The 22188-nt window shown below is 40.8% G+C and overlaps 1 protein-coding gene across 1 annotated transcript in view; it reads right to left on the bottom strand.

The window, feature by feature from the left end:
• Positions 1-22168, bottom strand: part of LOC124253513 (DNA polymerase epsilon catalytic subunit A-like) — an 87424-nt gene extending 65256 nt beyond the window's left edge. Inside the window, 5 exon segments of the mRNA XM_046687309.1 lie at positions 2902-3056; positions 11634-11771; positions 13013-13093; positions 15697-15823; positions 22015-22168. Coding sequence (XP_046543265.1) covers positions 2902-3056; positions 11634-11771; positions 13013-13093; positions 15697-15823; positions 22015-22079 — 566 coding nt within the window. The 5' untranslated portion in view covers positions 22080-22168.
• Between the last annotated feature and the right edge of the window lie 20 nt (positions 22169-22188).

The raw sequence follows: 22188 nt of genomic DNA, 5'->3' as shown, positions 1-22188 counted from the left end.
TGTTCCGCGCAGGTCAGTGATCACTTTACCCTGCCATAGCATCATAGTTGTAAGATGATCCAGTCGATCAGTTTATTTCCTTAAGATCCTGAGTGATGGCATCAGTCGCTGGCGCCAATGCCGATATAGGTGAGGAGCATACGCAAGCTCTAAGTCCAAAGCAGCGACCCTTGTATCCTGAACTTTATAGGAGGACACAGAGGAAGAACCTGTCTGCGTTTCATTTCCTCATCCACCTTAGTCACTGTCTGGGCAAAGTCAAGCCATGAATAGGATAGTCATCGCGGCGTACTCTAAGCTTTAATAGTTGGGTTGAGAGACATTCCTTGAAATCTTCATCAAGGGTAGAGAATCTCTCTGACGCCTCATGTGCTGGTAACATTAAGGAAGGTGAGTCCCAAATAGTAAGTGACTTTGCAACATCAGGGCCTGGTGAAGGGACTGAGGCTATTAAGCGATCCAGCAATCCAGTCAAACCGTGATCAAAGCCAAGGTGATTAGAGCCCGTGTCTTCCTCATAGTCTGGGGCAAAGTCCCTCTCAGAGGGCCGGTGAGCGAAAGCGGCAAAGGGAGCGGCTACGTGCGAGCAGCGCGCCTTAGCAGAAGGCGCCTTACTCACGAGGTCTCGACCTATGTTAAGCCTACCCGAAGGCGTGGGCCTTAGCGGGAGGCGTTAAGCGTAGGCACAGGAGCGAACAAAGTTGACAAGATAGGCACCGATGCTGGAGGGCAGAGCGCCCGAAATCGTCGGGTGTGGCAAAGGTGGCAAAGGCGCCGTAGGGGGAGAAGGCGCCGATGTAGCTGGTGGCATAAGCGGCATAGAAGCTGATGTACGGCTTGACCTGATAGTAAAGTCAAGAGAGTGCTGGCGTGGATACATCAAACTGCTGGTGGCGTATGGCGTTTGCATCATAGGCGCCTGAGGCATTGGAAACCCGTATGTGGTTGATCGCATAAAGCGTCTGCCCCGGAACACTGGCTGGGGTGTCTGATCTGGCGCAAACTGCTGGCCCATCGGTCGTTGTGGAGATGACATCGGCAACAGCGGAGGAGGTGAGGGAGTGCCAAGCGCCCGGGCGCCAGGCGCCGCCGATCAAAGCGCCGGCGAAGCTGCAAGCGCCGCAGCGTAAGCGCTGTAACACCCGGCGACATAGCGGCGAAGACATAATCTGAATGCTGGTGACAGAGCGCATTCGTTGACACAGTTGGCCCGCAACACTTGGCGGTAGGCGTAGTAGTGCGTCAAGACCCGGTGTCAGTAGTAGACATACTCTTCCGTCTCTGTTGTCCCAGGCTTCTTAACAACCTGTAGATAAGCGGAGAAACTCTTGGGTGATAGCACTTTGAAGCGCAGCTACACATTTATGGCCAGGAGGTACATTGAGTAGTACATTTCAAACATCGGGGATGAGGGTCTTCACGAGACTTCCCACCCGACAATGTATACAACTGGCTGTACATAGATCTGCAATGAAGCAGAAAACCCAGTAGCGCACATACCAAGTAATGAATATAACAGCAAAGTTGAGAACAAAAGTCTCAAAATAACTGAAAGTTTAAAGAGACCATAATACAGGCACAATAAATATACCACTATTATATGGTATAGTATATAAGCCTGAACCAAATGAAACACACAACGGTATATCAAATCACGGCAAAGTGTTTTAATGGCGAAGTGAAAGTGTGATGGCCGGGACCGTGTATAAGCGAGCGACATCACTACACAGGAACTACTGAATGACAAAAGAAAGTGAAAGATAATACCTACACTTTCGTAGAGGTACAAAAACAAAATACACACAAAGTCAGTCTTTATTAATGCTTCACAAAATATAATCCCGTAGGATACAAGTTGAGCTGGCAAACAACACGTCTAACGAGGCGTGCGAAAAGCAATAATCTGAGGTGGCTGACGTCACCTTCCGGTGACGCATGCGCAGACGAGTAAGCAGCCGAGACCAGGAAGTGATTGCAGTTCTACGTCTTTTTGACATCGTCTGGCAAGCCACGCTTTTCGAGCCGTAAGCAATAAGTGCAGGAAGTAAGTAGTGCAGGATTAGTTAAAAATTTGTGACATTTCTTCAACACAGTCGACTGATTTCTCTGGAAGGAGACCGAAAACCTGCCAGTTTAATATTTGACATTTCTGTTTAGCACACTCAGTGAACAAACTTCAGAGGGATATAATCTTAAACCAAAGAAAATAAAATAATAACTGTCCATCTATTTGCAAGTGAAGATGGTCTTACACCATTTTTAACAATATTGTCACAATATCACTGAAGAGAACACAAGAAACAATCTTCACACATCGTATCCATATGGAGAATCGAAGCCTGGCATTGGATGTGACATGCAAACACCTTACCAATGAAGGTCCGGGTTAGAACTCATTGTAAACTCAAATATATTCACAATTTACCTCATGTCTGGCCTCACCTGGCTCTTGCCAATGAACGTCACTCAGTCAAGTCCGAAGTCCGTCCTGTCATCCCGTCACTTCTCAACTGCGCTCAGCACGTTTTTCTCGTGCATGCGTCACCAGATCTCGTGCATGTGTAGACAGTCACTTCCGTAAGTACGAGACTCAATAGTTAACACCCATGCTTGTAAGAAGGAGCTTGTAAAAGGCCACTAACGGGATCGGGTGGTCAGGCTCACTGACTTGGTTGACACATGTCATTGGTTCCAATTGCGTAGATCGATGCTCACGCTGTTAATCACTGGATTGTCTGGTCCAGATTCAATTATTTACAGACCACTGCCATATAGCTGGAATATTGCTGAGTGCCGCGTTAAATAACAAGCAAACCAAACCAGCAAACACCTAAACCACTAAGCTACACACCCACATCCTAAAGAATATGAAATGGCCGGCCCCTTACGTCCAGTTCTCACCTGGTCAGCATGGCTGTGTAGGCCTCGTTCTGCTTCTCCCTCTCTTTGTTTTTCCTGACGGCAGGAAAGATCTCCCTCTTCACCTTCATCAGATCCTCCACACTGAGGAACGACAACTTCAGGTACTTGTGCTTCAACCCCACCAGGTGGTTGTGCTGAAACAGCATCCATTATACATTCAGGGGAGATCTGTCTGCTTTATCTATTTTGGAGGTCCTGGGGACACAAGGCGATATCTACCTCTTCGGCCACAGGGTGCAAAATGTAGTCCCAATAATGTAATTTTTTGAGTAAAATTGATATTTTATACTTATCCTGACTCATGCTCTTTTGCTTGTCTCCTTTCTCTTGCGAACATAGTGGAACACTTGTATCTCCCTAATTGAAGTTCCCTTCAATGTCAAATGACTAATTAGTACACCACGAGTTACCTCCCTTCCAAGCGGGGGAACGAGGGCGCCACCCTCTACCCATGTGCCTCCTCTCTCCTCATATACTGGGCCCAACATTTTGAATTTACAGGGGAAATCCAAAAGTGTTATTTGGGGAGGATGGGAGGAGGCTGACCTCATGAGTCAGGATAGAGTATAAAATATCAATTTTACTCAAAAATTACATATTTTCCTTATCCTGACTCATGCTCTTTTCTTGTAGAATCCTACCAGTTGGAGGTGGGAATATATAATACTTTGGATTTTAATAATTAGTGATTTGAACTGTGATGATTGTAATAACCTATGGGAACTTCATAAAGGCACTGAACTGATGAATTCCTGCTGCTAACTTATCAGCTGCCATATAAAGGTTATTACAATGTACTATTATGATAAAGTATATATAACATTAATACAATGCTTAAGACTAATAGACTTAAGCTTGTTAATATGCTAGTATAAACTCCTTAGAGTTTGTTAGCTAAATTACTTTAAAATATAAACACAGTACTAAGCTTAAGATATTATTAAACTTAAGCTAATTATATAATAAGCAAAACTCTTTTAGAGTTTGTTAGTTAATGTACTTATATGATATAGACATAGTGCTGAGCTTAAGATATGAATAAGCTTTAGCTACCTATATAATAGCAAAACTCTGTAGAGTTTGTTAGCTAATATATTTTTACAATATGAGTATAGTACTGTGCTTAAGATATAATTAACTTAAGCTACATATATAATAGCCAAAAAACTCTGTAGAGTTTATTAGCTATAGATTAATAATGTAACCATAGTACTAAGCTTAAGATAAGATTAGACTTAAGCTAAATGTATATAGCAAAAAAAACTCCTTAGAGTTTATTAACTAATATACTTTTATGTTATAACCATAGTACTGAGCTTAAGATATAATTAAACTTAAGCTATATATATAATAGCAAAACTCCGTAGAGTTTTGTTAGCTAATACATTTTATAATGTAACCATACTGCTTAAGATATGATGAAACTTAAGCTAATTGTATAATAGCAAAAAAACCCTTTAGAGTTTGTTAGCTAAAATACTTATATGATATAAACCTAGTATTGAGTTTATGAAGGAAACCTTAAGCTACATATATAATAGCAAAAACTCCGTAGAGTTTGTTAGCTAATATACTTATATGATATAAACATAGTATTGAGCTTTGAAGGAAACCTTAAGCTACATATATAATAGCAAAAACTCACAGGCCCCCACTGCGGGTCAGAAAATCGATAAACTAGGCCCCGGTTTAGTATCAACACCCCCTACTATATAATACATAAAGGTTCATCGAATCACTGTGACATGATGAAAACCCGGACAATTACGCACACATCAATCAATATATCCTATTTTAAAGGCCTCACCGGGATCAAAAGCTTTTGTCCATATTTCCTATGTGTGTAGGAGGCATATACACGTGCTCTCCGTGGGGGTGCATTTGTTGGAGGTTTTAATTGCCAAAGAGCCGAGTTGCTGTGCGGAAGTATACCAAACTAGCTTCGACTTCACTACCTCCGGCGATCTGATTGGCTAACACATTACACTGAATGAATGTGTTTCTTTAAAATATTTGTACTTTCGTTTTAAAATTATTCTTACCAAGATAAAACATCAGAAAGTGACATCTTGGATGATAGGCGTTTGAGTTTCCCTCTCATTTTATACGTGCATTTGTTGTCATTTTATTAACCAATTTGATTAGCTGTGACCTAGTTTTGTACACTTCGGCACAGCAACTTTCGGTCTTTGGCAATTAAAAACCTCCAACAAATGCACCCCCACGGAGAAACACGTGTATATGCCTCCTACACATAGGAAATATGGACAAAAGCTTTGATCCCGGTGAGGCCTTTAAAATAGGATATATTGATTGATGTGTGCGTAATTGTCCGGTTTTCGATCATGTCGCCGTATTTCCGTGATGAACCTTTATGTATTATATAGTAGGGGGTGTTGATACTAAACCGGGGCCTAGTTTATCGATTTTCTGACCCGCAGTGGGGGCCTGTGCAAAAACTCTGTAGAGTTTGTTAGCTAATATACTTATATGATATAAACATAGTATTGAGCTTAAGATTTGAAGGAAAACTTAAGCTACATATATAATAGCAAAAACTCCGTAGAGTTTGTTAGCTAATACAAGTTATAATGTAACCATAAAGCTTAAATTATGATGAAACTTAAGCCAAATACATTGTATATAATAGCCAAAAACTCTTTTAGAGTTTTGATAGCTAATATACCTATATGATATAAACATAGTACTGCGCTTAAGATATGAATAAGCTTAAGTTACATATATAATAGCAAAAAACTCTGTAGAGTTTGTTAGCTAATACATGTTATAATGTAACCATATTGCTTAAGATATGATGAGACTTAAGCCAAATAGCAAAAACTCTTTAGAGTTTGTTAGCTAATATACTTATATGATATAAACATATAGTACTGAGCTTAAGATATGAATAAGCTTAAGCTACCTATATAATAGCCCAAACTCTGTAGAGTTTGTTAGCTTTTATATTTTCACAATCTGAGTATAGTACTATGCTTAAGATATAATTAAGTTAAGGTAAATATATAATAACCAACTCTGTAGAGTTGTTAACTTATATATTGTATGATGTAATAATCATAGTACTGTGATGATAAAAAGAACTTAAGCAAATTATATATAGCATGTAGCTATTTAGTACTGTTATAAGATAAGTAGAAATCTGTAAGATTGACTTATCTTCTCGAGGAACTGTCAACTGTTGTCGCGAGGACCATGGGATCAATTGGTGGATACCGAGGCGTCCTCGGTGATGATATCTCTCAGATAATGGTTGGCAACCACCATATCGGATCTCGAAAATAAACCCTCCATTATTTCAAATAACATTGTGTGTAGATCAATTGTAGAAGTTAGCTCTAATATCATGAGTATTAAAAGCTCATGGAGGGTCGGATTGAGTCCATCCGTCTTGTATGCACGTAGTATGACAGTTCTGATCCAAAGCGGAGATATAGTGCACGTGAGATTTCATTCTGCGTAAGTTGATGATAGAGGAAATAATCTGTTGCATTATTCCCTTCTGTTTGGTTCGGTGGAGATAAATTTACAGTGCTCTTTGCTGGCCATCGTGATAGAATCATCATTATCATGAAGTCCAAGCATGTCATCCAGGCGTGTTCATAAACCTCACTTGTGAGGTGTTGGAGCACTATATTCAGATCCCCAAGTTGGAGGGTGAAACTTACGTTTTAATTCTCCAATCAGAAAGTTTAAGTAGGTTTACTAACCATCTAGTTGTGTTAGTAGCTTGATTATGAAATTCAGCTGTAGATTTAGATCCACTTGTATCCCGTCGTCTAGGTTATTTCACGAAGTCCTTTGGCGATGTAGGTGCCATTTTAACCAGGTGTGTCTGTCCTCGTTGAACTTTATGTAAAATTGCCCTGACTGCCGTTAGCCCTCGTCCCTAACTTGACAGGGAGGTCTCTAACCTGAAGAAAAGCAGCCCAATCATGAAGGTTCAGATTAACTGGACTGTAAAGGAGGCTTGCTCGATTCACTGATATATAGTTGTCACTTGTAAGCGTAAGTCTTGAACTGTGAACTAAAGATCGACCTCGTGGAGGTCGTTGTCCAACTGTGGTCCAATCAGAACAAGGCATTTTTGATTCATGGCTGTGATGTCACGGTGTAGCAGGAAAAACCTTGTATAAAATCTTGCCGTCGTTGATATTAGCATAATCGTCGGTCTTCACCGTAGCTTCCCGAAGTTACCCAAGTGACCACGTGTTTTGAGGGTTAAAGGTAAGCGAAACCTCCGGCGAAATACCTCGGCTCTGTAATATTAATGCTGGGTAGGTTATTTTCCTGGCTGTCGCGGAAAGTAACTTCAGTTTTGAATATAATTTCGACTTCCTTATATAAAGGTACAATAAACTTGCAAGTTGTCAGCTTGTAGAGCTGTATACATGAATGTATCTTCATAATTGTAGAATTAAAGCTGAACTTGTTGTACATATTTCTTCTCAGAAACTTTGGCGATTATGAGTTATACTCGCTGTAACAAGGCTGCTGTTCAATTTCGATATTGAATTGTCTGCAGATCTGCGTAATGGTCGCATGTAGATAATCGTCGTATCGTAGTCGGGTTGCATATTCTAGCAATCTATCACGAAAGGTTGATTTCTGTGAAGATCTATGAAACGTCGTTGACTAATAAATATAGCGGCGTTCTGTGTTGTAAATAGCCTGTGCAATTGTCTTCGCGTATTAGGCTTATAGGCGGCATATGGCATACAGTTGATAGACAACTTATGCGATGTCTTGAACGGACTGGCGAGTAGCTATATATGACGAGTGGCTAATATATGGAGACTTGGAGGAGATTTCCTCGGTGGGCGCCCGGAGACTTCATGAAGCTCTCGAAGTATCCATTCTAGATTTTCTGTGTGAGGTAGACTTGGAGTTGATTTTAGCCTTCGCGATCTTCGGCGAAGGTATCGAGTCAGAGCCGATCAGTATATATAATATATATGAGCTTGCTTGCCCTTGACGACCTCTGTGTTCAACAGGAGTGAGTAGTGAGTGTTTTGTTTTACCGCACTCAGCAATATGTGGGGTCGGTGAAGCGCTTCTCCTCCGTGGCGTCCCTTGTAACTGGTGAGGCTCTAGCTCCTTCGCGGAGGTGGCCTGGGACTTCCTTAGCGAAGTGTCTAGAATCCCGATCAATATATGGCCGTTAGCTTCATACAGGGTGTGGTTCTTGCTGGTTCTGCATAAGTAGAGCCGAGTAGATCATCCTATCATCTTCAGAAGTAGGTGTCACGAAATCTGGTGATAAGAATCTCATTGATCGTTCTATATCTATTAAGGCCAGAACATATGCCTCTGGCGTTTGAACTGTTATGGCTTTATGGTAGGCTGTGTCCACATACTGTGGCACCGCAGCAATCAGTCGTCGTCGGAGGTAAGGTGATGGCGTCTGCCTTCGCCGTCTTCCTTTATCAGGTATGTCTGCGCCGAGTTGCCACTCTTGGAAGGTGAAGAGATCTAGGTTGTTTACCATTCAATATCGTATCTCAGCGTCTGAAAATGATGCCTCCATCATTTTCTATCCCAGCATCGCTGATGAGAGGTTGATGCTCTTCTGATGGTGGACTGTGTATTTCTATCTCTATGTCGGGTGACGCCGGGGAGACCTGACTGTAGACTTATGTGCAGACTTGTGTGGTGACCTGTGAGGCGATCGGCGTGGTGATGTAATGAGGAGATCTGGTAGCGGTGAAGCGGCGCGGAGATCGTGTTGGTGATCTCGATCTATGGGTTGACCTTCTCGGAGACCTGTGAGGAGAATGTTGATAGCTTCGCTTGGCTCTTGTGTAGTCAGGTGTCCTTGCCGAAGCTTCCTCTGCGTCCGGTCCTGGGGAACGGCGATTTGACCTTCGCGAAGGCTTCCGTGAGGTCTGATGGTCTGAGTCCGCATCTAAGGATGAAGCCAAGGAAGGTAATGATCCTATCCCGCCCGAAGGCTGTACATCTGGGTCGCCGTCGAGGTGGTCTGCGACTTCCTTAGCGAAGGTGGCCGTCGTGTGGCTGCTGCGCTGATGGGGGTGCCTCTGGGGTGTCGTCTGCGTTGGAACCTTCGAAGGCTCAGGCCTTGGGCTGGCTGCTTCTCCAGTCTGTAGTGGCCTTCCATCATGATCATGATTTGCCGCAACAGTTCATCTGGGATGGTCTCGCGATTTAATTAGTCGGTGCCCTCTCTCGCGATGTTAGCGGCGGGGCCCTCAGGAAGTCGTCTGGCGTCAGTGTAGAGACCTCAGGCTGCATGGCGATCTCTGCTGATGTCACTGTAGCTGTCTCCGGTCGCTTCTTGTGGCGATGCGTCGGGAATGAAGATCGGCTGATCATCGTAGAGGCCCAGTTCAGCGGCTGGAACAATCGTCGGAGAAAGTCCTAGTAGACCGTTGATTTCCCCTCAGGTGGCACGCTGCCCTGGGGGTGCGAGAAGTCTGCGTTGAGTGTTGGTAGCGGCGGGACCCTCAGGAAGAATATCAGCGTTGGTACATCAGGCTGCATGTTGATCTCGCGCTGACATCACTGTTGTGGACATCGGTCATTCTTTTGATGTACATCAGGTATGATGATCGGCTGATCATCATACAGGCCCAAATCTCGCGACAGGAACAATCTCGGCTGAGAAAGTTCAAGTAGACTTCGTTGATTCCCCTCAGAATTCGCGTTGAGATGCAGTAGAAACCCTCTAGTCTTCGGCTGCGGCGATGGGATGTCTGGGGAAGCAGGGCGCTTCTTGGAAGCGGACACGCCCCAAGCCTCTCCACCACTCTACGGAACACCAGGCGGGGAGGGTCGACCAACAACAGTAGACTGGCGAGGGTTCAGGTGTATCAGTCGCGGCTAGACTCTGCATCTGCGACCTATTTGCTGCGTCTCAAAGCATAAAGTAATATTTATTAAAGGCAGAATTGGATAAATTAGTACGCCAACTGCAATGTGAATAACATGAAACATGGCGCAAGTACAGCTAGGACATATTAAATGCGGATCAGCAGCAGAATAAAAGCGTAATGTGCAACAGTACAGAATTTTTATCAGCGTAATCCACTGAAACAACCACGGCGTCCGTGAATAAACAGTAGAAACACGCGACTAAATATCAATATATAATTGTTGAAGATACTAGCTAAACCTCTATAGATGTCTATCACGAGGTAACTAACTAAATATAATCAAAGGATATAGTGTGTCGGGAGACACAGGCGCTCTCACGTCCAGCTCACTGGGCGAAGAAGGAGAGAGTGAGGCACATGGGTAGAGGTGGCGCCCTCGTTCCCGAGCTTGTGGAAGGGAGGTAACTCGTGGTGTACTAATTAGTCATTTGACATTGAAGGGAACTTCAATTAGGGAGATACAAGTGTTCCACTATGTTCGCAAGAGGAAGGAGACAAGCAACAGAGCATGAGTCAGGATAAGGAAAAATAAACAAATTAGGGTCCAAGACAGATGGACTACGGTTCTCTACTGCAAGAGATGAAAAGTTGTACAGCCTCAGGAGCTGTTAGTCAAGAAATGACATGGTGTTCCCCAAATAAAAGGAATCCATTACAGGGCTCCAGATAATTTTTCAACATCAGGAGTACGTACTCCTAATTTTTTCAATATAGGAGTACTGGAAAAACTTAAGAGTACATTTAGAGTACAGAATGGAATTTAATGGCGTATCAGTAGTCTTGTGTTTCGTTTCATATATGCACCACAACATTGCTGCTCTTGTGTAAACAGGTAGCAAAACAATAAAACAAAACTTTTTCAAAATGATTCTAAGACCGTACACCACTGCTGTGGTGCGTATCTGCTACGTTTTCTAAATTATTCCCGACCGTATGTTGCATATATTTGTTCCGTACATACGCTGATACGGCCCTTATCCGGAGCCCTGCATCACCTGTAGAAGTGAGTGAGTATACTTTTACGGTGCTTTCAGAAATATTCCAGCAATTAACATAGTGGTGGGGGGAGGGGGGAAGGAGACACCAGAAATGGGCTTCACACATTGTACCCGTGTGGGAAGTGAACCCGGTGAGCGAACACTTCATCACTAGGCTACCCTACACCCCCTCATGTAGAAGAATGGGTATTGCTTTTCTATATGATTATCATGATTATATAAGAAATTATGTTTAAGCATGCTCAGTGTTACTGACTGAGTTTGGGTTTTACGCCGCTTTTAGCAATATTCCAGCAACATCACGACGGGGGACACCAGAAATGGGCTTCACACATTGTACCCATGTGGGGATTCGAACCCGGGTCTTCGGCGTGACGAGCCAACGCTTTAACAACTAGACTACCCCACCGCCCCCTCAGTGTTACTAAATCATGACAAAGCAGCATTAAATCCTAAACATGCAGACCCATTCTCTATGTGCTAGTGGATGTACTCTGTATTTCTTTGGAAATTCAGGTTAGAATTTGTCTTCAGTAACCCATGCTTGTCATAAGAGGCGACTAACAGGATCAGGTGGTCAAACTCGGGACTTGGTTGACACATGTCATCGTATCCCAATTGCGTAGATCGATGCTCATGATGTTGATCAGTGGATTGTCTGGTCCAGACTCGATTATCTACAGAACACCGCCATATAGCAGGAATATTGCTGAGTGCAGCGTGAAACTAAACTCACTCACTGTATTTCTTTGGCATCAATGAACGGGCACAACTCCGCTCTACAAACAGTACAACAATTTACCAGGTCAAGATCTTCTTTCACAACACTTTCGATAGTGGCTATTTTCCCAGAGAACTTGCGTGTCAAGAAAGAGGCGACCTCTCGCTCACAGTCTTGCTTCGTGGCCACATAGAAGTAAGCCTTGAAAGGCAGCGTCACCTAGGAAACAACAAACAATTGGCTGAATTATTAGTAATCATGGACTTTTCAAATAATCAATGTCAGTCACAAAGCAAGAAAAAATATCAACATGTTCAAACTTTTTCAGTGCAGTAAATTCCGTCTGAGTCATCAAATATTTACTCATATTATCATATAATACTTTATGGACGACAACTTCTTCATAATGTTATGACGCGACGTTTAGGTATAGGTTTTTATACCGTTGTCAAGCAAGAGTGTATATTCAAGAAGTTTTCACCCACAAAGTATCATGCCTTTCTTATGATTCATAAACTTCTAAAATGCCAATCAAACAGATGTTATCATTTACTTTGGGTATTGACAGTTAATTTAAATGAGGGTCTCACAAGACAAAAACGAGTTTTTTGTTTTGTAAAATATTTTATTGAAATATTGTTACAACTGTTGTAGGTATTTTAAATGGACATTTAAATGCTTATATGTACCCCAAGGAGGACTTCTTCTGAAAAAGAATGTCATTTTATGACTGAATAGAAATGATGGTATGTAAACCGAAAATACACCAAATTTTGGATTGCATACGGTATATCGAACTGATGGCAAAATACCTCAGTTCTACTAATACTGCAGTATACCATTTCACCCCTACTCCTGTCTGAAGAGAATTTTTAATCAATAATGACCAATATTTTATTGAAATTTTCAAATTGCTTGACATGTTTCAGGTGACCATTTGTGCATTATTTACAACTGCAGAATTTACACAGATGTCATGCCATCTTTTATTGGCCAAAAAAGATCGAAAAATTTTTTATGCAAACTGAAAAGGCTTCTGCGGGGTATGTGGCATGTTTTATGTGTGTTTGTATCTAACCAACTAAAAATTAATTGCTTAATAGCGTATTTTGCATATTTTGTACACATCAAGCAAATTGTCGTAAGTAATAATTAGGCGAATGCTACATATAACTTACATCATTGCCCTAAATCCGGAATTTTGGCTACCATCACGATATAAAACCTTCAGGGTTAGGCAGGAAGATAATATTACACAAACAACTGATTATTATGGACGGTTGACAGACAAAGGAACATCTGTTGAAAAGCTGAAGATTTATATAGTGTTGAGAGCCAAAATACTGGAGTCTTCCATTCACAAGAATTTAACAATAAATTGTACTGAAAATTATTCTAAGAGGACAGTTGACGTTAGAAGTCAGGAATCTCCAATGTCAATGCTTTATGGCGGGTCATACCTTAAACCGTGATCCATCTTCCTGAATAAAATAATAATCAACAGCACTGACCAGACGCTTATCTTCATCAAGGACGTCAGTCTAAAACAAAACATGATTACAGGTAAGTAATCTGTAAGGCCACATGATGTTTAATTATAATTTTCCGACTGGGGTCAGACTACTGATACAAATACAACGTTCACGAATGGTGTTTCAAAGTAACAGGACATTGGGTCCTGTAAGTTTCAGATGTCTGTCTGACCCATTGAAAATTCACAGGACACATAGAATAAAATTAAACAGATTTCAGATTTAACATTTCTTATAATTGGCATTGAAATTATTAACAAACATAAGATTTATAAACAACAAACAAGTGTCACATGTCACATATAACACTTTCATTTAAAGTCATTGTGAAATATACAGCCAGACACTGGGGCTGGCGGGTTGTAGACTTCTATGGGACCGTTGGTGAATCTGCCGGATTTGTCAGAGGGTCAGACGCTATTCGTGAACACTGCAAATAAGGCCTGTAAGTCTTGTGAGACACTACTCCGGTACTATGAAAGCTGGTTCCCGGCTCCCTTTCCAACTTGAGATATGCGAGAGAGGGCCCAGCTTACTTCCAGTGACAAGCTTATTCAACCAGCTCTGGATCCAATGCGCTACCGCCAAATATGACTTTACCAGACCCGACCAAGTGTACAACCATGCTTGGCTGTCACAGCTGTTGACAGTTGTAACAGTTGGCTGATTTGGCCAAGGTTAAATTGGAACTTTATTATTCCTGCAAGGATTTTCAGTTCCTTATTGTCAACTGACAACCATGAGACCATTGGAAAAGGTATGAAACATGGTTCGAAACCAGAAGTACTAGACAACGTAAGGTCTCGCAAAGTTCTGTGACCTACTTATGGGCCCTACATGCTAATACTTTACTGACTGACTGAGTTTGGTTTTACGCCACTTTTAGCAATATTCCAGCAACATCATGGCGGGGGACACCAGAAATGGGCTTCACACATTGTACCCATGTGGGGATTCGAACCCGGGTCTTCGGCGTGACAAGCCAACATGCTAATACTTTACAGCACGAGACTTGTTCACCAGGTTTTATCAATAGAGTAATAAGTAGTTGTTGACAGGAGGCGTAGTTTGTTGCAGGGATTTACAGGACGCAAATTCCTGCGTCCTATACACATAAAAACTGACAATGGATGCAACGAAATTTATTAGCGCATCCACAGGGACGCAGAAAAAGTCCAAATACTTTTGTAAATATTCCAATCAAGTAACAATAAGTGATCACTGAGTTTGCTACTAGCTAAGTTTTGGTATCATTTGCAATTTCATTACTGTAACAATGTGATGATCACGATACACAATATAATAACAGTATTAGTAATAATATTTAAGTGTCTGGGACCCCCATTTTGTTGTCCGGGACCCCTGAAAATTATAAGCATGAGTCCCAGGGACCCTCAAATACAGCACTCAAGGTAAATCCCTGTTGTTGTCACATAGATGGTGATGGCTTGCCAACATACTTTGTATACATAATACTAGGGCTGCAACAATTCGGTTTGATTTATCGAAAATCGAATCTGACACCTTGGTTTCGATTTTCGATAACCATTATCACTATTTCGATTGGATATTTGAATATCTATTTAAATCATTTCCCCACAGCGAGAACGTAATTTTGACTCCAACTCGAGCAATTTCTGAAATAAGGCCAAACGTGATTGGCTGATGCCAGGCTTATTATCAAATGAGAATAGTTGTTAGTAGACATCCCCAAGTTGACGATGGATTTCACGCTAAAAAACCCAACTCTGAGAGTTAAATGAAATCTGATGTTTTTACATCAGAATCGATTCGAAAATTATCCAACTGAGGGTCTAATATTGAAAATCGAATCGAATCGAGCTCTGGGTGAATTTTTGCAGCCCTACGTAAAACTGTATATCTGTTTGAGTGAGTAGAATTATACACTTATTACAGAATATTTACATAGCGAATATTGTGGGGAATCAAACCTAGGTCTTTGACATGACAAGCAAATGCTTTATCCACTAGGCTACGTAATTGCCTCTGTTGACATTAGATTACCATGGCGATGTTTGTTTTGTTGTTTGACATGTCTAAAGCCGAAATCAGTAATATTCCCAGGAAATAGGGCGGCAACGATTCGATTCCATTCACTGAAAATTGAATCTGACATCTTACTTTCAATAACCATGAAAATCGTGTAATAATTACCATTCTAAATTCAAAATTTCCCAATTTTTTAGAACTTAAGAAAATAAATGCATATATATAAAAAATAGAATTTTTGACAATATCATGCTATTTTTCCTAAATACCAGGCAGAGGAACTCCTACATCAGTCCTAATTCTAGCTATATGACAGAAGATAGCAAATGATCCAATCACCATGACTGGCTATCAACCAAATGACTGACCACCCGATTATTAATCACCTCTTACGAGCAATACGGGTTGCCGGGGACCTTTTTCAGCCTGAAATCCCAAAAAGGCTTAGCAACGACTATGTAAGTTGTAACATGGACTAAATGTAGCATGTGTTCGACAACATTTCAATCACTCCATTCCCTAGTTAATGTGTTAAACATAACTCCGCTCTAAAACGCTACACAATCCACAAGGCTGAGAACTATGTGAAACAAGAAACTTACTGGATGCATATTGATGAGCCATCCTGTTTTCTCCTGGGGATCCTTGTACCTATCAAACCCGAATCGAACGTCAATTTCATCATTCAAGGTCGCTCTGCTCAATCGTTTTTCAGTGCTGTCTTCTCGGCTGGAAAAAAATAATTAAAACTTCACTTTCAGAGCATGGACAATGATTGTTAAAAGTCCAACAGTGTGAGTGCAGGGTTCGAAATACCCTATGTATTAACGTGCCATGGCACGGTAAATATCAAAATGGCACAGATAAAAAGTGTTCTTAGTGCCCTTATGGCACGCCTAATGTTTTAGAGACATAGCACACCTATAGTCATTTAATCCCCAAACAAAACACTTAAGCAAATGACAAACAAGCAAATTTTATTGACTTTTACGCCCAGGAAATCACTGGAATTATGATGGATGATGTAAAAAATCTGGTTGTTTTTCCATTGAGAGTGGGGGCAGTGGGGTAGCCTAGTGGTTAAAGCGTTCGCTCGTCACGCCGATGACCCGGGTTTCGATTCCCCACATGGGTACAATGTGTGATGCCCATTTCTGGTGTCCCCCGCCGTGATATTGCTGGAATATTGCTAAAAGCGGTGTAAAACCATACTCACTCACTCCATTGAGAGTGTTGTGAGTACTGATAGTTCGGTTAGTGAACAGTGTTCACGAATGGTGTTTCAATGTAACAGGACATTGGGTCCTGTAAGTTTCAGATGTCTGTCTGACCCATTGAAAATTCACAGGACCCATAGAATAAAATTAAACACACATTTCAGATTTAACATTTCTTATAATTGACATTGAAATTATTAACAAACATAAGATTTATAAACAGCAAACAGGTGTCACATGTCACATATAACAACTTCAGTCAAAGTCATTGTGAAATATACAGTCAGACACTGGGGCTGGCGGGTTGTAGACTTGAAGAGTAAATTGTGTATGTTAGACATATTGAAAAAACTGAACCTCTCACACGATTCTTAGCTATTAAAGGTGATGGGAAAGCAGAACAAATGTAACATAAGAAAGCCATCTTAAACAAAAGACATATCAGTGATAACAGAAAACTGGTTACATTTGTTGTTTTCTGACAATAAATTTCAAAAGATCATCATCCTTGCTACAGTCATTGATTCTAAAAACATGTGGGCACATTTGATTTCTGAAAGGCACACCTAAAATATTTGCCTGGTGCCCTAAGGCACACTTAGAAAAAAAATATTTCTATCCCTGGAGTGAGTTGACTTTTACTCCGCCTTTAGCAATATTCCAGCAATATCATGACGGGGGACACTAGAGATGGCCTTCACACATTGTACCCATGTGGGGATCAAACCCAGGTCTTCAGCACGACTAGCGAACGCCTTAACCTCTAAGCTACCCCACCGCCCGTAAGAGTACAACAACAGATGATGACTATTGATACTGTTAGAGATGCGCAGTATGGTCATTGGTATACAATTTAAAATACCAATGAGTACGGATCATGTGTCCCTTTTTGGAAAATACCATTAACTTGCGTTTTCAAAATCTTTGGTCTTGCTGGCAAAGTTCACATTAGATTGAATGCAGACACTCTCCCATGTGAAAGTACATCTACATAGGTATGTTAACCCGTTGACTACCTACTACAAGTATACACGTATTATCGAATGTAACAGAATTTGTCACTACGAGTTATCTCATAGATACATCAGTGGTATTTTAACACAAATTTCACATGTTGGCAATAGAGCCACAAGCAGCAATCGTTTCCTGGCCGTAACAAAGAACTACAAAACGTCAATACTCTGGTTAAGGAACTGTTTAATAACCAATTATACAGACATCACCCTGAGAGACGGGAATCATTTTCAGGACTTTACTATGGGACATGGTATTTCTTGAAGCAATTATCCGCACATAGGGCTGGTTTCTCTGGACTGACTTCACAAATGTAGCATGTCTCACGTCTCAGACCGGCCTTTGTGCATATGCGACAAGGTTTGGTTGGTCTTGCTTATTCTCTGTGGGTGGCAGGGCGGCGAGGAGATGGAATTCCTGAACCTCACAAACTCTTGGAGTGCGGCCATGAACCCGTTCAAAGGCTTCACCAAGGAGACCAATCGTCACTAGTTCTCGGAATGGCAGGAACTTCATTGGCTCCATGCGGTTTGCATTGTACATGATATAAAGATTGAGAACTGACATCTCTAGGACGTGAAGGGCGATCTTCTTGTACCATCGCATCGTCTTCCGTAGAGCTGAATAATAGAACAGCATTTGATCTGACCTGTCTATTCCAGACATGCCTTAGTTGTAGTCTCAAACTGTGTTAGGTTTCCTTGACACTTTCTTATTCCTATTTGTGACATCAACCATCTCGATGCCGTGCATGTTGCTGATCGTGAGGATGTTAGTTTGTCTTTCCATTTACAAAAAAATCCATTTACAGACAACCACAGATTCTGACCGTTTCCATACATGTTCCCCCTTCATCAGTTTGTGCTTGGCAACATCCTTGGCATTTTCTTTTCTGTCGTGGCGAAGCGTCCCACAAATCTGTTTCACAAGACTGACAGAATTGTTGTAGTTGTCTGCATACAAGACATGTCCCTTGTCAAGATAGCCCTCCATCAGATTAAGACCAATAACAGCACACAGACCCAGGCCAAGATCATCGGTCAGACCAACTCCACTGTATATTCGGACTTTTAACAAAGACCTTGAGACTCGCGCAGTTCATAAAGTTTGATGCCATACTTATGACGTTTGTTCTTGATATACTGGCGGAATAGCAGTCTGCCTCGACATAGTACCATGGACCATCGATGGAGAGGTCCTTTCCAGGGTAATAGGTGTTGTGCATTACATCATTGAAATGATCGACAACAGAGCGTACTTTGTACAGGCGATCAGTGTTAGGAGTGTGGTTGTCAGCAAAGTGCCAGAAAAGCAGAAATAATTGGAATCGATTTCAACTCATGATACCAGAGAAGAATGGCGATCTGTACATAACATTGGCACTCCAATAGTGCTCTATGGTAGGCAGTCTCCCAGATAGCATTCGGACGTTGGCCCAACATTGGCAATGTTGGCAAAACCATCGCCAATGTTGGGCCAACGTCTGAATGCTATCTGGGCTGTAGTGACCCATATGAAGCTTCAAGGCAATGAACGGTTTCATTTCTGTGGCATCAGTATCCTTCCAGTCCTTGAGTCACGACTCTTTTCGCAGTGGTCTTACTTTGTTTATTTCTGAGTTGGCCTGTCTGTTGGTTTCTGAGACCATGAGCCCGATCAATTCCTGAGTCAAGAAGAAATCAAAATCAGCACCAGGGGTACCGCTATGCACTTGAGCTTTTAGACCGGAGACTTCGTTGAAGGGGAATTCTGGAGGGTCTTGAGCAACATCAGACCACAAAGGAACTGGCACAGACCACAAATTGGCAGCTACCTCATCAGCAGACATACATTTAAGTGCCATCTTTGGAAATAACAAAGGGAGGTTACTCTCAAATGAACTTTAGAAGTATAATTGATGCTGATGTAATATACACATGATTCGTATCTGGCAACGGGTATTGAACGATGTTGTTACACTGCCTTCATACGACTCGTAGTTGGCAAACATTGTAGAAAGAATATTTCACTTTGCCAAGCTTCGAATCGTAGGTTGGCAAAAGGAACCAACTCACTATTACCTTTTGCCAGATACGAGATAATACGAGACGTTTTTATTAGGTCTCCAGATAAGTTTTCAACATCAGGAGTACGTACTCCATATTCTTTCAATACAGGAGTACTGGAAAACAATAAGAGTACATTTAGAGTACTGAATGGATTTAATGGAGTATCAGTAATCTTGTGTTTCGTTTCATATATGCACCACAACATTGCTACGCTTAAGTAAAAAGGTAAAAAAACAATAAAACAATAATGTTTCAGAAAAATACGTCTGTAAATGATTCTAAGACCATACACCATTGCCGTTGTGCGTATCTTCTACGTTTTCTAAATTATTTCCTACCGTATCGTGCATATTTTTTATCCGTACATACGCCAATACGGCCCTTATCTGTAGCCCTGCTTATTCCATCAAAGTTGAAATTTTTTTATCTGTTCCTATCTCAAAACATTACATATTGATAGAGAATCAAAACGCATATGAAGTTTTGGTTTGGCCATGGGACGAAAAAAAATAAAATTTCAGCGGCAGTCAACGTGTTAAAATACTAGGGGTGCAAGAGTATACCACGTTATTAGTAGAACCGTTGTATTTCGCCTTCGGTTCATTTATACCATAATGCAATCCAAACATTCGGTATTTTCAGTTTTCCGTACCTTCATTTTATCAAACTGTTCATAAATGTCTAGAAATCAAATCATTTTGTCAAATTCTATGCACTGCTTTGCTAGATGGCCACTATTTTCCCGGAAGTAAGTTCACATATATATACTGAACCGAAACGGACTGAACCGAAGGCCTTGTACAGCAATATGTACTGTACTGTGGTAAGAGCGTACTGTGGGGAAATGAACCTGGGTTTTCAGCGTGACAAGCAGACACTTTAACCATTGGGCTACCCAGTATCCCTTCCTAACCATAAATATTTAAACTTATGTCTTGTTCATGTTTTGAACTTATTTTACATGGGTTTTTTTATATTTTTATGATATATGTTTTCAGCTGCTTTTTGTTTTCATAGTTGGGCATCCTAATTGAACATCCTTGGATCTACAGATGAACCAATACAGTAATAAATGTGAGGTATTCCCAGTAATTGGCCTCTTTCAAAGCCCACATCCAGGTCAATATTTTGCAAAATTCGCAACATGTATTTTTCTTTCTTTAACGGTTTAAAGGTTTTCAGAACAAACTTGGAACACATTATATTCAGTGAGTGAGTATAATTTTATGTCGCTTTTAGCAATATTCCAGCAACATCACAGTTGGGGACACCAGAAATGGGCTTCACACATTGTACCCATGTTTGGAATTGAACTCAGGTCTTTGGCGTGACGAGCGAACGCTTTTACCACTACACCCTATATTTAATGCATTAGGTATGCAGTTTGCAGAGATGCCAACCCTACTTGTTAGTATTTTGGCCAAAAACTGATGCAAAAATAAGTATTTTGGGGCCAAAATTAGTATTATCTTTTCTAAAGAATTTTCATATTTAATAAAATATATATAGATATTCTAAAAACTTGTTATTTACATTGTACACACCTAAATCAGTAGTAAGTATTCACATATAGCTTGATACTGAATAAAATGTGGTTGAAATTTTTTGTGCATGGTATGTAAGGTATTTCATAATTTAATTCAATGTAATTTTTTTAAATTCGTATATTTTTACTGCTATTGTAGTCATGTATTTTGTGTTGGTTTTTTTTGTAACGAATACGACAAAATCGTATGAGTTGGCATCTCAGACTTTGGGGAAAACATAGTGAAGCGCAGTTATACCTGCTTTCAAATGTGCCATAAGATCGTGAATATGTGACCTGATAAGAACATCGGTAATAACACATCATCATTATTATTATAATCAGTTCATCTTTATGTTTCATGAAACAGCTGGGTCAGAATGTTTGTGGGTACACTATACCCTGGTTATAATGCCACTATTTGTCAAGAAGAAAATATGGCAGTATATCCAGGGAAGCATCATAACCATGTATATTATGCGACAATAAAATGTCAAATCAATATTCAACCAAATCAAATAAGATTCAACCCCCGCTTGAAATGTATATACTATTTATTAGGATTATTTCGCGGGTTTAGGTTTAGGGTTAGGGTTAGGTTTTATAAAAAACGTAGGTATATAGAATGATTTTTTGTCGATTATGGGGGTTACGGGCGGTAATGTTTCCCCAAATCGATCGCTGAAAAGAGGGCTGTACTTTTGCATACAGAAACATGTATGTTTTGTTTCATAACAACTTTGACATCAGGTAATATTTCTTTAATGTGATATTTTCCAGATGACAAATAATAAAGATTTTGTGTGGCTTTTTAAGCATAGTGTTCCTATGATACATGCAGTATGAATATTTTGACTTTGTCTACTCAAAAGGCTACTCTTAGTTATATTTCAACTATATGACGATGGCGTGTAAATAAACGATTCTGGAACCTTATCTGGGTAAGAGTTCCTCCCGTTCCCCCATCCCAAATAATGCTTATAAATTAACATATACTAAAATTATTAACAAAACTTAAGAGAACAATTACTAGAGAACTCACAAAAATGACTAAAGTCCAAACATTAAGTTAGGGTTAGGGTCCACATAAACAAACATCATAAAGTGCGATCCTACCCAGTTGATTCGCCGGAACCTTGGCCCCTCTCGTTCTTGAACCGGCCAGAGTTCTGTAGTACCATTTTGTGATAGTTGGTCTCTATACGTTCATTACATATCCTTTTATTACGAACGTAACACTTTCCTTACTTCAACTTTGGCGGGAAATAGACACAGTCCTTGACATTGGCT

This window comes from Haliotis rubra, unplaced genomic scaffold (assembly GCF_003918875.1).
Source record: "Haliotis rubra isolate DU_JTF1 unplaced genomic scaffold, ASM391887v1 Scf542, whole genome shotgun sequence".
NCBI lineage: Eukaryota > Metazoa > Mollusca > Gastropoda > Lepetellida > Haliotidae > Haliotis > Haliotis rubra.
This window is presented reverse-complemented; position numbering and strand designations above follow the sequence as displayed.